Genomic DNA, 22591 nt, shown 5'->3' on the forward strand with positions numbered 1-22591 from the left:
CCCTCAATCCCGACCCGCAGCCCCCTGTTGCTGACCCCCATCTCAGCCCTGCCGGTGCCCCTCAATCCCGACCCACAGCCCCCTGCTGCCCACCCCTGGGACCCCCACCTCAGCCCTGCCGGTGCCCCTCGATCCCGATCCGCAGACCCCTGCTGCCCACCCCTGGGACCCCCACCTCAGCCCTGCCGGTGCCCCTCAATCCCAATCCACAGCCCCCTGCTCCCCACCCCTGGGACCCCCATCTCAGCCCTGCCGGTGCCCCTCAATCCCGACCCACAGCCCCCTGCTGCCCACCTCTGGGACCCCCACCTCAGCCCTGCCGGTGCCCCTCGATCCCGACCCGCAGCCCCCTGCTGCCCACCCCTGTGACCCCCACCTCAGCCCTTCCGGTGCCCCTCAATTCCGACCCGCAGCCCCCTGCTGCCCACCCCCGGGACCCCCACCTCACAGCCCTGCCAGTGCCCCTCAGTCCCGACCCGCAGCCCCCTGCTACCCACCCCCGGGACCCCCACCTCAGCCCTGCCGGTGCCCCTCAGTCCCGACCCGCAGCCCCCTGCTGCCCACCCCCGGGACCCCCACCTCAGCCCTGCCGGTGCCCCTCGATCCCGACCCGCAGCCCCCTGCTCCCCTGCCTGGAGTCGGAGGAAGGCGAGACGGGGCAGTGGGTTTCAGGTGCCCCCGAGTTCTGACCGGGGGAGACCTGCCTGCGTCCTGCCCCAGCCCCTGCTGCACCCAGGAAGAGAACCCAGGAGTCCTGGCTCCCCGCACCCCCCCCCCCAACTACTAGACTTTGCCCTGCAGCCTGTCCTCCCCCAGCTCTTAGTGCCCCCGGCTGCCCCACTCCTGGGAGCTGAGCCTGCCCCACAGACCCCGCGGGCGGCTAGGTCTCAGGCCGGGACTCCATGTCCCAGGCGCGCCCTGCGCTCCTCTCTCCCCCCCGTTGGATGGGGGGAGGGGCCCCTTGTGCCCAAGCGGCGCTGCCCCCCCCCTCCCCTCCCCGCGGCCCGGCCCCTCCCCCCGGGGTTGCAGCTGAGAGACCTTCCCGGCGCCGCCGAGTCAAGGGCGGACGCCGCGATCCAGCCCCGGCGCCGGAGTGCCCGATGGTAACGCCGCGCCCGGGGCTCGAACCCCCGCCCGGCCCCGGCCAGAGACATCGGCCCTGGGGGGCGGCTCCTCGGCTGGGCTGCGGGCGGGGGGCCCTGGGTGCCCGGGGGGGACGAGGGGGCATTGGAAGAGGGGCACATGGCTGCCTGGGGGGCGCTGGGTGCCCGGGGGTGGGTGGGAAGTGGGCGCTGGGTACCCGGGGCACTGAGAAGGGGGCGCTGGGTGCCCGGGAGGGGTGGGAAGGGGGCGCTGGGTATCTGGGTCGCTGGGAAGGGGCTGTTGGGTGCCTGGGGGTGGGTGGGAAGGGGGCACTGGGTACCTGGGAGGGTAAGGGAGCGCTGGGCACCTGGGGGGGTAAGGGAGCGCTGGGCACCTGAGGCGCTGGGAAGAGGGTGCTGGTTGCTGGAGGGGAGGGGGCATTGGAAGAGGGGCACGTGGCTGCCTGGGGGGTGCTGGGTGCCTGGGAGTGGGTGGGAAGGGGGCACTGGGTACCTGGGGGTGGTAAGGGGGTGCTGGTTGCCGGGGGGGAGGGGGTGTTGGAAGAGGGGCACGTGGCTGCCTGAGGGGCGCTGGGTGCCGGGGGGGAGAGGGCATTGGAAAAGGGGCACGTGGCTGCCTGGGGGGCGCTGGGTGCTGGGGAGTGAGTGGGAAGGGGGCACTGGGTACCTGGGGGTGGGAAGGGGCCACTGGGAAGGGGGTGCTGGTTGCCGGGGGGAGGGGGTATTAGAAGAGGGGCATGTGGCTGCCTGAGGGGTGCTAGGTGCCAGGGGCGAGGGGGCATTGGAAGAGGGGCATATGGCTGCCTGTGGGTGGTTGGGAGCGGGCACTGGGTGCCTGGGAGGAGGAGGGGCACTTTGTGTCCAGGGGGCTCCTCCCCGGCTGGGGCCTGGTTTGAGACCCCCCAGCTCACCGTGAACGAGGGGCACCAAATGGACATGGTGGGGTGAGGGCAGCTCGGGGATTGGAGACCTCACCCCCCTTCCCAGGTGGCCGTGTCCCATGGGGATCAGGGTGCCGGACACCAGCCCCACATCCCCGAGCTGGGGTGGAGAACCCTACTTGCGGCTACTGGGATGGTAGCCCCCCTACCAGCTGGGATGGGGGCAGGGCGGAGGGAGGTGGGGCCATGGCAGCAGGGCCCGTTGTGGCGCTGTGCAGGTGGGGCTGGGGGAGGCCGACCCTGCTGGACCGGTTGGGCGGCTCCGCTCCGGCTCCTTAAATGGAGGGTTGTTCAGGGTAGCTGGAGCCCCAGAGCGCCCCCCCACATGCCACGCCCACTTCTCTTTCCCCTGTGGGGGTGGGTGGGTTGTGCAGTGGGTGCCCCCTGCTCCTCCTCCCTTTAGCAGGGGGCTGGGAGTCCAGGCTCCTGAGTTCTAGTCTCTTCCAAAGCAGCTTCGTGCCTCAGTTTCTCCATCTGTTCTCTAGGGATATGGATTCAGCACCTGCCTGTAGGGGGCGGTGGGGGGCCAGGTGCTGCTGTGCACAGGTGGAGTGCCGGGGGCTGCCTGCAGGGAGGGAGCCAAACTGCACCACCATCCTTCAGCCCCAGAGCTGCCAGCACCCCAGGCTGATGGCTACACTGGGAGTGGGGTGAGGGGTCCCCTTAATCCTCACCCCCCCAGGGGAAACCTATAGAAGTTCCATTTGCATCCCCCAGGTTTCAGGGCTCCTCTGAGAGGTGGTATCATATGTGGGGGAAACTGAGGCACCAAGGGGTGAAGGGATTCACCTGGGATCGCATATTGTGTCTGTGGCAGAGCCGGGGAGAGAATCCAGGTGTCCTGGTTCCCAGCCCCCCCCCACCCTGCTCTAACCACTAGATCCCACTGTCCTCCCAGAACTGGGGACAGAACCCAGGAGTCCCAATTCCCAGCTCCCCAGCCCCATCTCCCATCTCTGGGTGTTGGGTGCTGGCTGGGCCCATGGCCTGGTCTGTTCTCCCCCTGCAGGAGCCCTTCCAGCAGTGGGGTGAAGAGGTGGAAGACGGGGCCATCTACAGCATCACCCTGCAGCGGGTGAGGGCAGAGCCTGCGGCCAACGGGGGACCCTGCCCACTGGTACGGGGGGCTCTGCCAGGGGCCTGTCAGCTCGCCTATGCCGAGGGGGGTGGACCCAGTCAGCACCTGCATGGAGGAGCCTGGTGCTGCAGGGAGTGGGGCGGGGGCCCAGCAGGGGGCGCTGTGCTGTGACTTTGGCTCATTTTCTCTCAGAGCTGGAATTCTTCACATCCGGACCTAATCTGCTGTGCAGCGTTGTTATAAACAGCCCCCGTGCTCCGCCCCAGAGGTGGCTGCATCTCAGCGCAGGGTGAGGGGTTCCTGTATAAACAGCCCCTGCATCTGCCCCAGAGGTGGCTGCATCTCAGCACTGGGTGAGGGGTTCCTGTATAAACAGCCCCTGTGCTCTGCCCCAGAGGTGGCTGCATCTCAGCGCCGGGTGAGGGGTTCTTGTATAAACAGCCCCCGTGCTCCGTCCCAGAGGTGGCTGCATCTCAGCGCCAAGCGAGGGGTCTCTGTATAAACAGCCCCTGGCCCCACCCCAGAGGCAGCTGCAGCTTAGGCCAGTGGACCCTTTTGAGGTCCTGCAGGAGGGGAAGAGGCTGGGGTGATGTAATTATTCCTTCTATTACCTCTGTCTCAATCTCTCCATACTTGTCTATCCCCCACCCCCTCTGTCTATCCCCATCCACCTCCTCTATCTATCTATCTACCTATCCCTACACACCCCCTCTATCTATCTATCCATCCACCTCATCCACCTATCTATCCCCGTACACCCCCTCTATCTATCTATCTATCCCCGTACACCCCCTCTATCTATCTATCCCCGTACACCCCCTCTATCTATCTATCTATCTATCTATCTATCTATCTATCTATCTATCTATCTATCCCCATACACCCCCTCTATCTATCTATCCACCTCCTCTATCTATCTATCCCTACACACCCCCTCTATCTATCCATCTCCATCCACCCTCTCTCTCTATCTATCTCCATCCACCCCCTCTATCTATCTATCCCCATGCATCCCCTCTATCTATCTATCTATCTATCTATCTATCTATCTATCTATCTATCTATCTATCTATCCCCGTACACCCCCTCTATCTATCTATCCCCGTACACCCCCTCTATCTATCTATCCCCATACACCCCCTCTATCTATCTATCCCCACACACCCCCTCTATCTATCTATCTATCTATCTATCTATCTATCTATCTATTCCTACACACCCCCTCTATCTATCTATCTACCTATCCATCCATCCCCATCCACCCCCTCTATCTATCTATCCCCATACACCCCCTCTATCTATCTATCTATCCCCATACACCCCCTTTATCTATCTATCTCCATCCACCCTCTCTATCTATCTCCATCCACCCCCTCTATCTATCTATCCCCATGCATCCCCTCTATCTATCTATCTATCTATCTATCCATCCCCATACACCCCCTCTATCTATCTATCTATCTATCCCCACACACCTCCTCTATCTATCTATCCCTACACACCCCCTCTATCGATCTTTCTATCTATCTATCCATCCATCTCCTCTATCTATCTATCTATCCCTACACACCTCCTCTATCTATCTATCTATCTATCTATCTCCACACACCCCCTCTATCTATCTATCTATCTATCTATCTATTTCTCACACTCCATCCATCCCCCCCCCTCAGGCCGGAGTTGGCCCCCCCTGCCCCTTCGTGCAGTACCGCACCTGCAGGCTGCGCCGGCTGCGTGCCGGGACCCTGCCCCAGCTGGTGAGAGGCCTGGTCGCGGCCAGCGCAGAGAGTGACCCTGGCTACCTTCCCAGCTTCCTGGCCACCTACCGCGCGTTCGCCACCCCCGGCCGCGTGCTGGAGCTGCTGCTGCCGCTGGGCCCTGACAGGTGAGCCCTGGGGGGGCTGGGTTCCCCTTTCCCACAACAGGTGAGTCCCAGGGGGGCTCTGGACTCCCCCCACCCCCGACAGGGGAGCCCTAGGGGCTGGTCTCTGGGCAAGCTGCGAGGTGAGAACCCTGCAGTCTGGTTCCCGTGGTGGGGGCCCTCCCCCAGCCAGGCCAGGAGAGGGGGCTGCTGTGGGTTGGGGGGTCTCCAGACCAGCTCCTGGGGTTACAGGGATGCCCCCCAGACCCAGAGGGCAGGGGCCTCAGAGCCTGTCTGCCCCCTCTTGCCAGGACTGACCCCCCCACCCCCCCAGGGCTGTGCTGCAGGTGCTGGAGCTCTGGCTGCATGATCACCCCGAGGATTTCCGGGAGCCCCCCCAGCACCCCAGCCTGCGCCAGCTCCATGGCTACCTGCGCCAGGCAGCCCCGGGCTCGGAGGTGTGTGCGCGGGCCGAAGGGCTGCTGCAGAGCTTTCAGGAGAAGCCGGGAGATAAACAGGTGGAGCCTGAGAGTAAGAGACTCTGGGCTACAACCCCCGCTGCCGCCTGTCCCCTGCCTCCGCCTGTCCCCTGACTACAACCCCAACCGCCGCCTGTCCCCTGCCTCCGCCTGTCCCATGACTACAACCCCAACCGCCGCCTGTCCCCTGCCTCCACCTGTCCCCTGGCTACAACCTCCGTCTCTGCCTGTCCCCTGCCTCTGCCTGTCCCCTGGGTACAACTCCCACCGCTGCCTGTCCCCTGCCTCCGCCTGTCCCCTGACTACAACCCCAACTGCCGCCTGTCCCCTGCCTCCGCCTGTCCCCTGCCTCCACCTGTCCCCTGGCTACAACCTCCGTCTCTGCCTGTCCCCTGCCTCTGCCTGTCCCCTGGCACAACCCCCACCGCTGCCTGTCCCCTGCCTCTGCCTGTCTCCTGACTACAACCCCAACTGCCGCCTGTCCCCTGCCTCCGCCTGTCCCCTGCCTCCGCCTGTCCCCTGGCTACAACCTCCGTCTCTGCCTGTCCCCTGCCTCCGCCTGTCCCCTGGCCACAACCCCCACCTCCGCCTGTCCCCTGCCTCCGCCTGTCCCCTGCCTCTGCCTGCCCCCTGCCTACAACCCCCACCTCTGCCTGTCCCCTGCCTCCGCCTGTCCCCTGACTACAACCCCAACCACCGCCTGTCCCCTGCCTCCGCCTGTCCCCTGCCTCCACCTGTCCCCTGGCTACAACCTCCGTCTCTGCCTGTCCCCTGCCTCTGCCTGTCCCCTGGGTACAACTCCCACCGCTGCCTGTCCCCTGCCTCCGCCTGTCCCCTGACTACAACCCCAACCGCCGCCTGTCCCCTGCCTCCGCCTGTCCCCTGCCTCCACCTGTCCCCTGGCTACAACCTCCGTCTCTGCCTGTCCCCTGCCTCCGCCTGTCCCCTGGCCACAACCCCCACCTCCGCCTGTCCCCTGCCTCCGCCTGTCCCCTGCCTCTGCCTGCCCCCTGCCTACAACCCCCACCTCTGCCTGTCCCCTGCCTCCGCCTGTCCCCTGACTACAACCCCAACCACCGCCTGTCCCCTGCCTCCGCCTGTCCCCTGCCTCCACCTGTCCCCTGGCTACAACCTCCGTCTCTGCCTGTCCCCTGCCTCTGCCTGTCCCCTGGGTACAACTCCCACCGCTGCCTGTCCCCTGCCTCCGCCTGTCCCCTGACTACAACCCCAACCGCCGCCTGTCCCCTGCCTCCGCCTGTCCCCTGCCTCCGCCTGTCCCCTGGCCACAACCCCCACCGCCGCCTGTCCCCTGCTCCGCCTGTCCCCTGGCCACAACCCCCACCTCCGCCTGTCCCCTGCCTCCGCCTGTCCCCTGGCCACAACCCCCACCTCCGCCTGTCCCCTGCCTCCGCCTGTCCCCTGGCTACAACCACCGCCTCCGCCTGTCCCCTGGCTACAACCCCCATCACCGCCTGTCCCCTGCCTCCGCCTGTCCCCTGCCTCCGCCTGTCCCCTGGCTACAACCACCGCCTCCGCCTGTCCCCTGGCTACAACCGCCGCCTCCGCCTGTCCCCTGCCTCCGCCTGTCCCCTGCCTCCGCCTGTCCCCTGGCCACAACCCCCACCGCCGCCTGTCCCCTGCCTCCGCCTGTCCCCTGGCCACAACCCCCACCGCCGCCTGTCCTCTGCCTCCGCCTGTCCCCTGGCCACAACCCCCACCTCCACCTGTCCCCTGCCTCCGCCTGTCCCCTGGCTACAACCACCGCCTCCGCCTGTCCCCTGGCTACAACCCCCACCACCGCCTGTCCCCTGGCTACAACCACCGCCTCCGCCTGTCCCCTGCCTCCGCCTGTCCCCTGGCTACAACCACTGCCTCCGCCTGTCCCCTGCCTCCGCCTGTCCCCCGCCTCCGCCTGTCCCCTGGCTACAACCCCCACCTCCACCTGTCCCCTGGCCACAACCCCAACTCCACCTGTCCCCTGCCTCCTCCTGTCCCCTGGCTACAACCCCCACCTCTGCCTGTCCCCTGCCTCCGCCTGGCCCCTGGCTACAACCACCGCCTCCGCCTGTTCCCTGGCCACAACCCCACCTCCCTCTGTCTCTTGCTTCTGCCTGTCCCTTGGCTACAGCCCCCGCCTCCACATGTCTCCTGCCTCCGCCTGTCCCCTGGCTACAACTTCCGTCTCTGCCTGTCCCCTGGCTACAATCCCCGCCTCCGCCTGTCCCTCCCACCTCCTGGCTACAACTCCCACCTCTGCCTGTCCCCTGGCTACAACCCCCCAGCATCTGTCCCCCTCCTGGCTCTTCCACCACCACCTGGCCCCTGACTACAGCCCCTCATCTGCCTGTCCATCTTATTCCCTCCTCCGCCCATCCCTTGGCTGGAACCCCTCAGCGCCTCTCCCCCTCGCAGGCCCCTGTGTAGCTGGCGGGTCTGATGCCCTGCGCTGTCTCCCCTGCAGGCTGTGAATCCCCTGGGGATGGTCCGCTGGTGTTGGGGGGCGAGGGGGGGCCAGAGGGCTGCGGGGAGTCCCCCGATCTCCTGTCGTTCAGTGTGGAGGAAGTGGCCGAGCAGCTGACGCTAATGGACATAGTAAGTGGGGGGCTGGGGGAGCGGAGCCAGATCACCCAAGAGAGCACAGACCAGTGGTTAGGGCAGGAGGCCCGAGGGGCAGAACTTCTGGGTTCTTTACCCAGCTCTGGGAGGGGAGTGATGTCTAGTGGTTAGAGCAGGGAGGGGCTGGGAGCCAGGACTTCTGGGTTCTCTCCCCAGCTCTGGGAGGGGAGTGGTGTCTAGTGGTTAGAGCAGGAAGGGGCTGGGAGCCAGGACTCCTGGGTTCTCTCCCCAGCTCTGGGAGGGGGGGGATGTCTAGTGGCTAGAGCGAGAGGGTTGGGAGCCAGGACTCCTGGGTTCTGTTCCTTTGCTGTGCCTGGGCACAGAGCATGGGCCCTCCCCTGCTTCCTTTCCCCCCCACCAGGAGCTGTTCATGCAGGTGCGACCCTTCCACTGCCTGGGCTGCGTGTGGTCACAGCGGGACCGCAAGGCGGGCGAGGGGGCAGCGCCCAGCGTCCGCGCCACCGTGGCCCAGTTCAACGCCATCACCAGCTGCGTCGTCGCCTCGGTGCTGGGTGATGTGCAGCTCCGTGCGTCGCAGAGAGCCCGGCTGCTGGAGAAGTGGGTCGCCATTGCGCAGGTGGGGGAAGGGGACAGCTGAGGGGGTGGGATGGGGGTAGGGCCGAGGGGGCCCAGTGGGTTGTGGGGGAAGGTGAGGGGCATTTATGGGAGGTTGAGGGGGATCCAGGCCAGCAGGCGTTGGGGGAGGGAGTCCAGTAGTAACTGGATTTGTGGAGGGTTGCGGGGTAGATCTGGGGTGGGGCAGCTGGACCCCACTGACTCCCCTCCCCCCCAGCACTGCTGCGTTCTGCGTAACTTCTCCTCCCTGCGAGCCGTGATCTCCGCCCTGCAGTCCAGCCCCGTGCACCGGCTCAAGAGGACCTGGGCTGCCGTCAGCCGGTGAGAGCTGGGGGGCTGAATGGAGGGGGCGGGGGCTGTCTGACGGTGGAGAGAGGCAGCTCTCACACCCTGCCCCATTCTGGCTTGGCAGGCAGAGCTTGGGGGTGAGTTTGGCTCCATGCAATCTGACCAGCGCCCCCCGAAGGCATGACTGGGGTGGCCAGAGCTAATCCAGGAAGTCCCGCCTTCCAGAGGGTGGGACTGGCCCCCAAGAGCCAATGCTCTTGGGTTGGGGCTCACGGTGGGGAGTGGGGTCCAGAGGGTCCCGGTAACCCTGGAGGGGTGCTGCGAGTGGGGTCAGGACATGCTGGGGAGGCTGCCAGAATGGGGTTCAGTGGGTGGAGGTGGGTGGGACAGGAATGGGGGGGTGAGAGGATCAAGGTGCCAGGGTGGGGATAGTGTCAGGAGGGTGCAGCAACCAGGGTTAGGTGGGTGCCGGGATTGGGGGCTGAGGATTGGAGGTGCTGTGGGTGGGGATTGGGGGTTGAAGTTTGGGGGAGCTGGGGGTGGGGATAGGGGGTATCAGGGTTCCCTCCCCACTCTGAGGTACAGATGTGGGGACCCGCATGAAAGACCTCCTATGCTTATTTCTGCCAGTTTAGGTCAAAAACTCCCCAAGGCACAAATCCTTCCCTTGTCCTTGGCTTAGATAACAGCTGCCACCACCAAGTGTTTCAAACAAAGAATCAGCGAAAGGACGACTTGGCGTCTGATTTCCCCAAAATATCCCCCCAAGCCCCTTCACCCCTTTTCCTGGGGAGGATGGAGGATAAACAAGATGAGCACAGACCAGCCCTGGGTTTTTTGGACACTAAAAATCCCAATCAGGTTATTAAAAAACCAGAACTTTATTAGGAAGAGAAAAGGGTGAATTGGGCATCTCTGGCCAACTAGCCTGAAAGGGAACCTCACAGGCAACCAACAGAGGGTTTCCCTCTGGGCAAAACTTTAAAGTTACAAAACGAGAACACGGGGCTAAACCTCCCGCTCAGCACAGAGAAAATCACAAGCCAAAGCAAAGGAGAATCTAAGGCGTTTCCTTGCTAAATAGCTGCTAACTGGAGAGGAGCTGGATTTCTCTTGCTCTGTCTCTGGCGAGTACCCAGAACAGACAAAGAACAGACAAAACAACCCCCCCCCCGCCACTCCTATTGCGTCCTTTGGGTCAGGTGTCAGCCAGGTTACCTGAGCTTCTTAACCCTTTACAGGTAAAAGGATGTTGTGTGTCTGGCCAGGAGGGATTGTATAGGACTGTACAGAGGAGGGCTGTTACCTTCCCTTTATGTTTATGACAGGGGCTGAGGATTGGGGGTGCCGGGGAGGGCGGGGGCAGGGATTGAGGGCTGAGGGTTGGCGGTGTGGGGGCAGGTGGGGATGGGGATTGGGGGTACTGGGGCTGGGTAGGGGCAGGGATCGGGGATGTGGGGGCCAAAGGGGATTGGGGGTGCCAGGGCGGGTGGGGGCAAGGATCGGGGGCTGAGGGTTGGGGGTGCAGGGGCAGGTGGGGATGGGGATTGGGGGTACCGGGCTGGGTGGGGATCGGGGGTGTGTGGGCCAATGGGGTTTGGAGGTGCTGGGGCAGGTGGGGATGGGGATTGGGGTTACCGGGCTGGGTGGGGGTGGGGATCGGGGATGTGGGGGCCAATGGGGACTGGAGGTGCCGAGGCAGGTGGGGACGGGGATTGGGGGTGCTGGGGCGGGTGGGGGCAAGGATCGAGGGCTGAGGGTTGGGGGTGCAGGGGCAGATGGGGATGGGGATTGGGGGTACCGGGCTGGGTGGGGGTGGGGATCGGGGGGGTGGGCCAATGGGGATTGGGGGTACCGGGCTGGGTGGGGGCAGGGATCGGGGATGTGGGGGCCTATGGGGATTGGGGGTGCCGGGGCAGGTGGGAATGGGAATCGGGGGCTGAGGATTGGAGGTGCCGGGAGATTGGGGGTTGAGGTTTGGGGCTACGGGGGCTGACAGGGATCGGGAGTCCTGGGGCAGGTGGGGGCGGAGATCAGGGGCTGAGGATTGGGGGTGCTGGGGCAGGCAGGGATGGGGATCAAGGGTGCTGGAGTGGGTTGGGGTGGGGATCGGGAGTGCAGGGGCCAATGGAGATGGGGATTGGGGGTGCCGGGGTGGGTGGGGATTGGGGGTGTGGGGGCCAATGGGGATGGGGATTGGGGGTGCCAGGATGGGGATTGGGGGTGTGGGGGCTGATGGGAATTGGGGGCACCAGGATGGGTGGGGATTGGGGGCACCGGGATGGGGATTGGGGATGTGGAGGCCAATGGGGATTGGGATTGGGGGTGCCGGGATGGGTGGGAATTGGTGTGGGGGCTGACGGGGATGGGGATTGGGGGTGCAGGGATGGGGATTGGGGGTGCTGGAGTGAATGGAGATTGGGGGTGTGGTGGCCGATGGGGATTGGGGGTGCTGGGATGGGGATTGGGGGTGCTGGTGTGGGTGGGGATTGGGGGTGTGGGGGTGTGGGGGCCGATGGGGATTGGGGGTGCCGGAGTGAATGGGGATTGGGGGAGTGGGGGCCGACGGGGATGGGGATTGGGGGTGCCGGGATGGGGATTGGGGGTGCATGCATGGACAGAGCTCTGTCTCGGTCCCGTCCTGCCCCCAGGGACACCATGGGCGTCTTCCGGAAGCTCTCGCAGATCTTCTCCGACGACAAGAATCACCTGAGCTGCCGGGAAATCCTGCTGCAGGTACCTGGCACTGGGGCCATGCTATGGGGTGCTGTGCCACAGGGAGTGGGGGGCTCGGCAGTGGGTGCTGTGCTGAGGGGGATCAGTGAAAGGTGGGGGGCTTGCTTGGGGGGCAGGGGGCTCAGCCGGGGGTGGGGGGGTCTTGGTGAGCAGGGGGCTTGCTGGGGGTGCCATGCTTTGGGGGCAGGGGGCTCAGCAGGGGGGTCTTGGTGAGCAGGGGGCTTGCTGGGGGTGCTATGCTGTGGGGGCAGGGTGGGGGGCTCACCACGGGTGTAGGGCAGGGGGCACCGGGGGATGTCTTGCTGCAGAGGCCAGGGGAGAGGGTGGGGGGCGCCGGGGGGGGGCACGGTGCCCCCGGCAGTGGGATTTTGCTCCGTGTACCACAGGCTCCCATCAATGATTTCTTTGCGCTGGGCCTTGCCGATCTCGTCCCTCTGCACAGGGAGATGCTGCCCAGGGCGTCCCCGAGGGAACCCCCAGCCCCCGCATCACCCGCAAAGCGACTCAGAAACTAAATCCCCCGGAGAAGCCAGCGGTGAGTGATGGGACCCGGCCAGGGTCTAGGGCCTTGGAGTGCTGCGAGTCGGGAGTGAGGGGCACCTGCTGGGCTGTGGGGGGCAGGGGCTGTGGGTTGGGACTGAGGGGCACCTGCTGGGCTGTGGGGGGCAGGGCTGGGCTAGCAGGGGCTGTGGGTTGGGACTGAGGGGCACCTGCTGGGCTGTGGGTGGGGACTGGGGGCCACTGGCAGAGCTCAGGGGGGTGAGTGGGGAGGGATAATGGGGGGCTGTGAGTCAGGAATGAGGGGCACTGGCAGAGCTCGGGGTGGGGGGGTTAAGGAGAGATAACGGGGGGCTGCGAGTCGGGAGTGAGGGGCACTGGCAGAGCTTGGGGTTGGGAGGGATAACAGGGCTGCGAGTCGGGAGTGAGGGGCACTGGCACAGTTTGGGGTGAGGGGTTGGGGAGGGATAATGGGGGGCTGCGAGTCGGGAGTGAGGGGCACTGGCAGAGCTTGGGGTGGGGGGGTTAGGGAGGGATAACGGGGCTGAGAGTCAGGAGTGAGGGGCACTGGCAGAGCTCGGGGTTCAGGGGTGGGGAGGGATAACAGAGGCTGTGAGTCGGGAGTGAGGGGCACTGGCAGAGCTCGAGGTGGGCAGGTGGGAAGGGATAATGGGGGGCTGCGAGTCGGGAGTGAGGGGCACTGGCAGAGCTTGGGGTGTGGGGGTTGGGGAGGGATAACGGAGGCTGCAAGTCAGGAGTGAGGGGCACTGGCAGAGCTCGGGGTGGTGGGGTGGAGAGAGATAACGGGGGGCTGCGAGTCGGGAGTGAGGGACACTGGCAGAGCTGGTGGGGGGTAGGGAGGGATAACGGGGGGCTGCGAGTCGGGAGTGAGGGGCACTGGCAGAGCTCGAGGTGGGCAGGTGGGGAGGGATAATGGGGGGCTGCGAGTCGGGAGTGAGGGGCACTGGCAGAGCTTGGGGTGGAGGGGTTAGGGAGGGATAACAGAGGCTGTGAGTCGGGAGTGAGGGGCACTGGCAGAGCTCGAGGTGGGCAGGTGGGGAGGGATAATGGGGGGCTGCGAGTCGGGAGTGAGGGGCACTGGCAGAGCTTGGGGTGTGGGGGTTGGGGAGGGATAACGGAGGCTGCAAGTCAGGAGTGAGGGGCACTGGCAGAGCTCGGGGTGGTGGGGTGGAGAGAGATAACGGGGGGCTGCGAGTCGGGAGTGAGGGACACTGGCAGAGCTGGTGGGTGGTAGGGAGGGATAACGGGGGGCTGCGAGTCGGGAGTGAGGGGCACTGGCAGAGCCATGTGGGTGACCCGGACCCTCCCCCTCCAGGCGCCCCCCCCAGGCACTGTCCCGTACCTTGGCACCTTCTTGACGGATCTGGTGATGCTGGACACGGCGCTGCCGGATTTCCTGGAGGTGAGTCGAGGAGGCTGGGGGTCCCCAGGCTCGCACCCTCACTGTGCCCCCCCACTGTGCCCCCCCTCGGGGGCCCCCTAAGGTTGAGCTGCCTCTTCCCCCAAGACCCCCAGAGGCTTTTGTGCTCATCCTGCCCCCGGGGGCCAGGAAACCTCCCCCAGTGCCAGCCCCTTCCTGGGGTAACCACTGGGGGGCCCAACCCCCTCATGTTCTCTCTGATTCCTCCCCAGGGTGGGCTCATCAACTTTGAAAAGAGGCGGAAGGTGAGTGGGGGGTAGGGGGGCTGGCCGGGACCCTGGGAGAGCAGAGGGGACCCTGGGTTGGGGGGGCGGGGGGGATGGGAGGCTGTGGGGAGGGTCAGGGGATGGGAGCTGGGGGGGATGGGATGGGGGCTTTGGGGGATGGGGGACAGGAAGCTGGGGGGCGGATGTGGGGGATGGGGGACAGGAAGCTGAGGGGGGTGGATCGGAGGCAGGGAGAATGGGGGGATGGGATGGGGGCTGTGGGGGATAGGGGACAGGAAGCTGGGGATGTGAATGTGGGGATGGGGGCTGTAGGGGATGGGGGACAGGAAGCTGAGGGGGTGGATCGGAGGATGGGGGGATGGGGGCAGTGGGGGATGGGGAACAGGAAGCGGGGGAGTGGATGTGGGGGATGGGGGACAGGAAGCTGAGGGGGGGTGGATTGGAGGCGGGGAGGATGGGGAGGATGGGAGCTGGGGGGATGGGATGGGGTATGGGGACAGGAAGCTGGGGGGATGGATGTGGGGATGGGGGCTGGGGGGATGGGGACAGGAAGCTGGGGGGGTGGATCGGAGGAAGGGAGGATGGGGAGGATGGGAGCTGGGGGGATGGGATGGGGGCTGGGGGGCACTGGAGATGGGGGGGTGACAGGATGAGGGCTGTGGGGGGGGCGGGAGGCTGGGTGGACAGGGAGGATGGGAGCTGAGGGGACAGGAGGCGGATGGGGGGATGGGAACTGTGGGGTGGGACGATGGGGGAGCGGGAGGATGGAGGGACGGGAGCTGGGGGAGCGGGAAGGAAGGGAGCTCTGGGTCGGGGGGGAGACGGGAGGCAGATGGGGAAGACGGGAGGCGGGTGGGGGAGATGGGAGCTGTGGGGCGGGAGGCAGATGGGGGAGATGGGAGCTGGAGGAGTGGGAGGTGGATGGGGGAGACGGGAGCTGGGGGGCGAGAGGATGGGGGGACGGGAGCTGGGGGGACAGGAGGCGGATGGGGGAGATGGGAGCTGTGGGGCGGGACGATGGAGCAGGAGGATGGAGGGACGGGAGCTGGGGGAGCGGGAGGCGGATGGGGGAGCGGGAGGTGGATGGGGGAGACGGGAGCTGGGGGAGCGGGGAGGAAGGGAGCTGTGGGGCGGGAGGCGGATGGGGGAGCGGGAGGTGGATGGGGGAGACGGGAGCTGGGGGAGCGGGGAGGAAGGGAGCTGTGGGGCGGGAGGCGGATGGGGGAGACGGGAGCGGGGGGAGCGGGGAGGAAGGGAGCTGTGGGGCGGGAGGCGGATGGGGGAGACGGGAGCTGGGGGAGCAGGAGGCGGATGGGGGAGACGGGAGCTGGGGGAGCCGGGAGGAAGGGAGCTGTGGGGCGGGAGGTGGATGGGGGAGACGGGAGCTGTGGGGCGGGAGGCGGATGAGGGAGACGGGAGCTGGAGGAGTGGGAGGTGGATGGGGGAGATGGGAGCTGGAGGAGTGGGAGGTGGATGGGGGAGCGGGGAGGAAGGGAGCTGTGGGGCGGGAGGCGGATGGGGGAGCGGGAGGTGGATGGGGGAGACGGGAGCTGGAGGAGTGGGAGGTGGATGGGGGAGCGGGGAGGAAGGGAGCTGTGGGGCGGGAGGCGGATGGGGGAGCGGGAGGCGGATGGGGGAGACGGGAGGCGGATGGGGGAGACGGGAGCGGGGAGGAAGGGAGCTGTGGGGCGGGAGGCGGATGGGGGAGCGGGAGGCGGATGGGGGAGACGGGAGCTGGGGGAGCGGGGAGGAAGGGAGCTGTGGGGCGGGAGGTGGATGGGGGAGACAGGGGCTGGGGGAGCGGGGAGGAAGGGAGCTGTGGGGCGGGAGGCGGATGGGGGAGACGGGAGCTGTGGGGCGGGAGGCGGATGGGGGAGACGGGAGCTGGAGGAGCGGGGAGGAAGGGAGCTGTGGGGCGGGAGGCGGATGGGGGAGACGGGAGGCGGGTGGGGGAGTGGGAGGCGGATGGGGGAGACGGGAGCTGGGGGAGCAGGAGGTGGATGGGGGAGACGGGAGCTGTGGGGCAGGAGGCGGATGGGGTAGACGGGAGCTGGAGGAGCAGGAGGCGGATGGGGGAGACGGGAGCGGGGAGGAAGGGAGCTGTGGGGCGGGAGGCGGATGGGGGAGACGGGAGCTGTGGGGCGGGAGGCGGATGGGGGAGCGGGAGGCGGATGGGGGAGACGGGAGCTGTGGGGCGGGAGGCGGATGGGGGAGCGGGAGGCGGATGGGGGAGACGGGAGCTGTGGGGCGGGAGGCGGATGGGGGAGCGGGAGGCGGATGGGGGAGACGGGAGCTGGGGGAGCAGGAGGTGGATGGGGGAGACGGGAGCTGTGGGGCGGGAGGCGGATGGGGGAGCGGGAGGCGGATGGGGGAGACGGGAGCTGTGGGGCGGGAGGCGGATGGGGGAGCGGGAGGCGGATGGGGGAGACGGGAGCTGTGGGGCGGGAGGCGGATGGGGGAGCGGGAGGCGGATGGGGGAGACGGGAGCTGGGGGAGCAGGAGGTGGATGGGGGAGACGGGAGCTGTGGGGCAGGAGGCGGATGGGGGAGACGGGAGCTGGAGGAGCAGGAGGCGGATGGGGGAGATGGGAGCTGGGGGAGCGGGGAGGAGGGGAGCTGTGGGGCGGGAGGTGGATGGGGGAGATGGGAGCTGGGGAAGCGGGAGACGGATGGGGGAGACGGGAGCTGTGGGGCGGGAGGCGGATGGGGGAGCGGGAGGCGGATGGGGGAGACGGGAGCTGGGGGAGCGGGGAGGAAGGGAGCTGTGGGGCGGGAGGCGGATGGGGGAGACGGGGGCTGGGGGAGCGGGGAGGAAGGGAGCTGTGGGGCGGGAGGCGGATGGGGGAGCGGGAGGCAGATGGGGGAGACGGGAGCGGGGAGGAAGGGAGCTGTGGGGCGGGAGGCGGATGGGGGAGACGGGAGCTGTGGGGCGGGAGGCGGATGGGGGAGACGGGGGCGGGGGCCCTGACCCCCGTCTCTGGGCCCAGGAGGCGGAGATCCTGCTGCGGATCCAGCAGCTGCAGGCATCGTGCCGGGGCTACGCCCTGCACCCCAACCCCCCCGTGCTGGCCGCCTTCCAGCGCCACGGCCGGCTCTCCGAGGAGCAGAGGTACCGTGGGGGCGGGGCGGGGGTCTCGGGGGTCACAGTGGTGGGGCAGGTGGGAGGTGGTCAGTGAGCAGGGAGTGCAGTGGGGGGCAGAGGAGGGGCCGGAGGGGGCCGGTAGTGAGGGGGGCAGGAGAGAGGCCCGGGGGCCGTGAGAGGGGCAGTAAGGAGGTGGGGGAGGGGGCAGTGAGGAGGGGCAGGACAGAGGCCGTGGGGCAGTAGGGAGGTGGGGGAGGGGGCAGTGCGGTGGGGCAGGAGAGAGGCTGGGGGCAGTAGGGAGGTGGGGGAGGCGGCAGTGAGGAGGGGCAGGAGAGAGGCTGGGGGCAGTAGGGAGGTGGGGGAGGGGGCAGTGATGGGGGGCAGGAGAGAGACTGGGGGCAGTGAGGGGGGCAGTAGGGAGGTGGGGGAGGGGGAATGAGGGGAGGCAGGAGAGAGGCCGGGGGCAGTAGGGCGGTGGGAGAAGGGGCAGTGAGGGGGGGCAGAAGAGAGGCTGGGGGGCAGTAGGGAGGCAGGGAAGAGGACAGTGAGGGGGGCAGGAGAGACGCCGGGGGTCCGTGAGGGGGGGCAGTAGGGAGGTGGGGGAGGGGGCAATGAGGAGGGGCAGAAGAGAGGCCGGGGGCAGTGAGGGGGGCAGTAGGGAGGTGGGGGAGGGGGGAATGAGGGGAGGCAGGAGAGAGGCGGGGGCAGTAGGGAGGTGGGGGAGGGGGCAGTGGGGCATCACACAGGGAGCTGCCTGGAGCGTCCCCCTCCATGATGGAAGGAGCGAAGTAGCTGTGGGGGGGGGCAGGACAGACACTCGCTAACCCCCCCTCCCCTCCCCCCCAGCTACCGGGTCTCGCAGCTCATTGAGCCCCCAGCCGACTCCTGCCCCAACTCACCCCGCGTCAAACGCAGCCTCAGCAAACGCTTCAGCTCGTAAGTCGCCCCCAGCCCCCCAACTTGGGAGTTACCCCGGCCCCCCCAGCTTGTAAGTCGCCCCTTGCCCCCCCTAGCTTGGGAGTTGTCCCCCCAGCTCATAAGTCACCCCCATCCCCCTAGCTCAGGAGTTACCCTGGCCCCCCCAGCTTGTACGTCGCTCCTTGCCCCCCCTAGCTTGGGAGCTGCCCCCCCTGGCTCATAAGTCACCCCCAGCCCCCCAGCTTGGGAGTTACCCCAGCCCCCTCGGTCCCCCATCAGTGCCAGGCGTCTCCGGAGCTGACCTGGGCTCTCCGAAAGGCCCGACGGGACGCGGCGTCCGTCTGCCTGTGAGCAGCCCCCCAGCCTGAGTGATGGTAGCTCCGGGAGCCCTGCCTGGGGGGCATGGGGATGGCCCTGGCTGTGGCCAGCCTGCCTCAGTTTCCCATGGGGGTTCCTGTCGGCTTCCTGCGTCCCCTGCTCAGAGGGGTCGATCCTGCTCAGCTCCTGGGGGCGCCATGGGGCAGCCCTAGGCCAGACCTCACTCCCTTCTCCTCTGGGGGTCATTCCCTTGGCACTAGTGGCTGGTCAGGCAGAATCAGTGGGGAAACTGAGGCACACCTAGTGGTCATAAAACTATTACCAGATTTCCCACATTCATGTGGGGGTGGAGGAGGGGTAGGGGGTCCATGGGTAAAGGGGGGAGGCGTTGGGCGTTGGGGGGCATCTCGCTCTATGAGGGTGGAATTGGCATCTGGAGAGGGATGGAGATGTCTGGGGGCAGGTTCTCCTTTTGGGCCCCCCCCCAGCCCTTCCCCCCCTTTCTTGCCCATTCACCCCCATCTCCCCTCAGGCTCCTGCTGGGGGCCGAGGCCCTGCCCCCCCGTCTGCCCTCCGCGAAGGGCAGCATCTCGCCTTCGGGCACCGGCAGCAGTTGCGAAGCCGATGAGGGGCCCAGTGCCCCCTGCTCCCCGGAGATGGGGGGGCCCCTTGGCAAGGTACCGCGGGATGCCAGGGGGCTGCCAGGGTAGCTGGGATGGGCTGAGCTGTGCCAGAGCAAAGGCCAGTGTTCGCTGGGCTCCAGTGGTTAGAACAGGGGGAGGGGGAACCCCGGACTCCTGGGTTCTATCCCTGCTCTGGGAGGGGAGTGAGGTGCAATGGTTAGAGCTGGCGGGGAGGGTGGGGCTGGGAGCTGGACTCCTGGGTTCACTCCCTGCTCTGGGGAGGGGGGAGTGGGGTGCAGTGGTTAGAGCTGGGGGGGGAGGGCGGGGCTGGGAGCCCAGACTCCTGGGTTCACTCCCTGCTCTGGGGAGGGGGGAGTGGGGTGCAGTGGTTAGAGCTGGCGGGAAAGGCGGAGCTGGGAGCCCGGACTCCTGGGTTCACTCCCTGCTCTGGGAGGGGACTGGGGTGTGGTGGTTAGAGCTGGCAGGGAGGGCGGGGCTGGGAGCCCGGACTCCTGGGTTCACTCCCTGCTCTGGGGAGGGGGGAGTGGGGTGCAGTGGTTAGAGCTGGCGGGAAAGGCGGAGCTGGGAGCCTGGACTCCTGGGTTCTATCCCAGCTTTGGGAGGGGAGTGGGGTGCGGTGGTTAGAGCTGGCGGGGAGGGCGGAGCTGGGAGCCCGGACTCCTGGGTTCTATCCCAGCTTTGGGAGGGGAGTGGGGTGCGGTGGTTAGAGCTGGCGGGGAGGGCGGGTCTGGGAGCCCGGACTCCTGAGTTCTATCCCCGCTTTGGGAGGGGAGTGGGGTGCGGTGGTTAGAGCTGGCGAGGAGGGCAGAGTTGGGAGCCCGGACTCCTGGGTTCTCTCCCTGCTTGCTCAGCAGCCCCCATTCCCCGCCCCCCACCCAGAGCCTGCTGGAGCTGCCGGTGAGCACCTGCCCCCCTGAGGAGCCGCCCTCCCCCCTCGCCCGCCGCCCCTGCTCGCCCCTCTACAACCAGCAGGGGGCGGACTCGTGCATCGTGCGGGTCAGCATGGACAACGCCCACGGCAACCTCTACAAGAGCATCCTGGTGAGGGGGGGCAGGGGGGGTCCTGCCTCTGGGTGGGGGGCAGGGCCGGGGCCTGGCCCCCCCCATCCCCATTGCTGCCCTGTACCCTCTGCATGCTCCCCCACCCCCACCCCTGCATGTGCTGCCCCCTCCCCCACCCTGATGCTGTGCCCCTCCCCGTTCCCCCAGTTGACCAGCCAGGACAAGACCCCAGCCGTGGTGCTGCGCGCCCTCCAGAAACACGGCCTGGACGGGACCCCGCCCGGAGCCTTCCAGCTCCTGCAGCTGCTGGGGGGCGGCAGAGGTGAGGGGGGCCCGGCTGGGGCGGGATGGGGAGGGGAGGTGTCACAGGTGAGGGGAAGGTTGGGGGGATGGGGGAGGGGAGGTGTCACAGGTGGGGGGAAGGTTGGGGTGAGGGCATAGGGGGGAGGGGAAGTGTTGGGGGAAGGGCAGGGTGTGTTGCTGGGGCAGAGGACCAGGTGGGGGGAGCACACTGTGGGGGGTATCAGGGCATGGGGGAGGGAGGTTAGGGGGGATGAAGGCATATGGGGAAGGGGAGGTGTCACAGGTGGGGGGAAGGTGGAGGCGTGGGGGCAGGGGAGGTGTTGGGGGAGGGGCAGGGGGTGTTCCTGGAGCAGAGGACAAGGTGGGGGGAGCACACTGGTGGGGTATCAGGGGGAAGGTTGGGGGGATGAGGGCATGGGGGGAGGGGAGGTGCTGGGGGAGGGGCAGGGGCAGACAAGGACCATCTGGGGGGTCTTCAGTACCATTGTGCCCCCCTCACACTCTCCTCCGACCCCCCCAGAGCTGCTGATCCCTGACGGGGCCAACGCCTTCTACGCCATGAATCCAGCCGCCAACTTCGACTTCGTCCTGCGCCGGAAGGGCCACCCCAGCCCCCGCCTGCCCCAACCCACCCCTGCCCACAAAGCCCCCACTCCCCTCCCCCCCCGCCCAGCCCTAACCGTGGAGCCCCCACTCCCCTCCCTCCCAGGGCCCTTTTCGCCGCCAGCACCCCACAGCCCGGGCACCCCCCCATGGTCCCCCCTCTCCTCCCTCCCAGCCCCTAGCACCTTCCCCTGGCAGCCTCCCCCAGCCCTTCCCCCCTGATCTACACCCCAGAACCCCCTGCTTCATTCCCCAGCCCCCGCCCCCCCGCTGCATGTGTAGCTCCTCCCTGCACCCCCTGTTGGCCCCTCCCCAAGTCGCCAAGACCCTGGGGGTCTACACCCCCCCTGCCATCAGCAAAACAAGCCTCAGCTGGGCTCCCCCAATTCCCACCCCCCCAGTCAGTCCCTGGGTATGGGCAGCCCCCCCAGCCTGCCCCCCGTCCCACCCTGCAGCCAGGAGTGCCGAGCGTGCCATGGGGCACCGGAGATGCCAGGATCGGCTGTGCTGGGGGCTGCCCTGCTCCCGGGAAGAGGGGTTTGGGGGGCAGGCAATCATGGGGGCCTGGATGGGGCCAATGCTCCTGGGAGAGGTCCCCACTGAGGGGTGGGGTCTGTGCCGGGGGTTCCCCCCTCGCTGCTCCCCAGCAATCAGCTGAGGGGGGGGCTCTGAATCCTGGATTTTCCAATAAACCCCCCTGAGCAGAGCAAACCATGGTCTGATGGTTTGTTCTGCCCCTCCCAGGGGGCATCTGGGGCAGGCCCGTTTTTGTAGGGGGTGCAAATGGGGGGCTAGTGATGTTGCAGCTGGTTGAGCCCCCCTCCAGTGGCCACTAGGTGGCAGCAGCTGGCCCTGGCCCTTGGGGGGGCCCCGGCTGGGGAACTGGTGGGGCTCTCGGCTGATGCCTGTTGGGGGTGCTGCTGTGTTTTCAGCCCCACCCCCGGTTGCCGTGACAATGCTGGGGAGATGAGCTTCTCTCTGGGGGGAGAGGGGGCTGCCAGGAGCCCCCAGATGGGGGCAGGGAGGGGGTGTTGGGGTCTCATTCCCCTCTGCAGCTTTGTGTGTTGGTGTGGGGGGGGGGTGATCCCCACTGCAGGATCAGGCTCTTTGCAACCCCAGGCTCAAGGTGTCTTCAGCCCCCGCCCCCCAGCCCAGGACCGGGCCCTTGGCGGATGTGCCGCCCCGCTTCAGAATCAGGCCCTCAGTCACCCCCCACCAGCAAACCGGGGCCTGGAGCTGCAGCAGGACTGGATCTTGGGGGGTCGGCTCCTGGGGTCCCACGTCCCCCTCGCTACGGCTGACGCTGGGGTCTGCTTGCCCAGGACTATGAGGGCAGCGAGACGCTCACCCACAGGCCACTGTGAGGGGGAGGAGCGTGGGGCTAGGAGGGGGCGACGGACCCCGTCTGGGAGTCTGAGCCCCACAGAGATCCCCAGGATCTGGCAGCCGTCCCCTCTCCCTGCCCAGCACAGCCCTGCCCCGGGTCTGCCAGCAGCGGGCGCTGGATAGATAGAGGGGGGATGGGGCAGGTGTGGGGTGGGAAGGGATGGATAGAGGAGGGCATCGGACTGGGTGGGGGATGGGGAGGGGTGGATAGAGAGGGAAAGGGGGGTGGGTGGGGGGCATGGGGCAGGTGGGGGTGGCAAGGGATGGACAGAGGGTGAATGGGGGTGGGTGAGGGACATGGGGCAGGTGGGGGTGGGAGGGGATGGACAGAGGGGGAATGGGGGTGGGTGGGCAGGTGGGGGTGGGAGGGGATGGACAGAGGGGGCTTGGGGCAGGGGGGTGCCCATAGGGAGGGACAGATGAGGGCTAGGTGGGGGTTGGGAAGGGATTGAAGGGGGAATGGGGGCAGGTAGGGGGTGGGTAGGGATGGAT

General features: G+C 67.3%; 1 protein-coding gene and 1 long non-coding RNA gene across 9 annotated transcripts; one reads left to right on the forward strand and one right to left on the reverse strand.

The window, feature by feature from the left end:
• Positions 1 to 1010: 1010 nt before the first annotated feature.
• On the forward strand, positions 1011 to 22206 carry RGL3 (ral guanine nucleotide dissociation stimulator like 3). 7 transcript variants are annotated; one of them, XM_050925019.1, is made up of 17 exons: positions 1011 to 1103; positions 3054 to 3161; positions 4796 to 5007; positions 5318 to 5514; positions 7924 to 8054; positions 8440 to 8655; positions 8872 to 8975; positions 11594 to 11678; positions 12121 to 12213; positions 13513 to 13599; positions 13830 to 13862; positions 16831 to 16952; positions 17772 to 17861; positions 18694 to 18838; positions 19685 to 19846; positions 20015 to 20129; positions 20631 to 22206. In XM_050925019.1, the coding sequence occupies exons 1-17, from the start codon at positions 1101 to 1103 to the stop codon at positions 20933 to 20935; spliced, it is 2208 nt and encodes a 735-aa protein (XP_050780976.1). In that variant the 5' UTR covers positions 1011 to 1100; the 3' UTR covers positions 20936 to 22206. The 7 variants fall into 7 exon arrangements, with proteins under 7 accessions (XP_050780976.1, XP_050780978.1, XP_050780979.1 ...); XM_050925021.1 differs by having other exon boundaries at positions 3054 to 3119; XM_050925018.1 differs by lacking the exon at positions 1011 to 1103 and having other exon boundaries at positions 1909 to 3161.
• Positions 5951 to 7894, reverse strand: LOC127035334 (uncharacterized). 2 transcript variants are annotated; one of them, XR_007769710.1, is made up of 4 exons: positions 7604 to 7894; positions 7187 to 7433; positions 7087 to 7139; positions 6673 to 6898 (listed from the first exon to the last, which is right to left on the reverse strand). It is a non-coding gene; the product is annotated as an uncharacterized LOC127035334 (long non-coding RNA). The 2 variants fall into 2 exon arrangements; XR_007769709.1 differs by lacking the exon at positions 6673 to 6898 and adding an exon at positions 5951 to 5992 and having other exon boundaries at positions 7081 to 7433.
• Positions 22207 to 22591: the final 385 nt, after the last annotated feature.

Source organism: Gopherus flavomarginatus, chromosome 16, assembly GCF_025201925.1.
Source record: "Gopherus flavomarginatus isolate rGopFla2 chromosome 16, rGopFla2.mat.asm, whole genome shotgun sequence".
Classification (NCBI taxonomy): domain Eukaryota; kingdom Metazoa; phylum Chordata; order Testudines; family Testudinidae; genus Gopherus; species Gopherus flavomarginatus.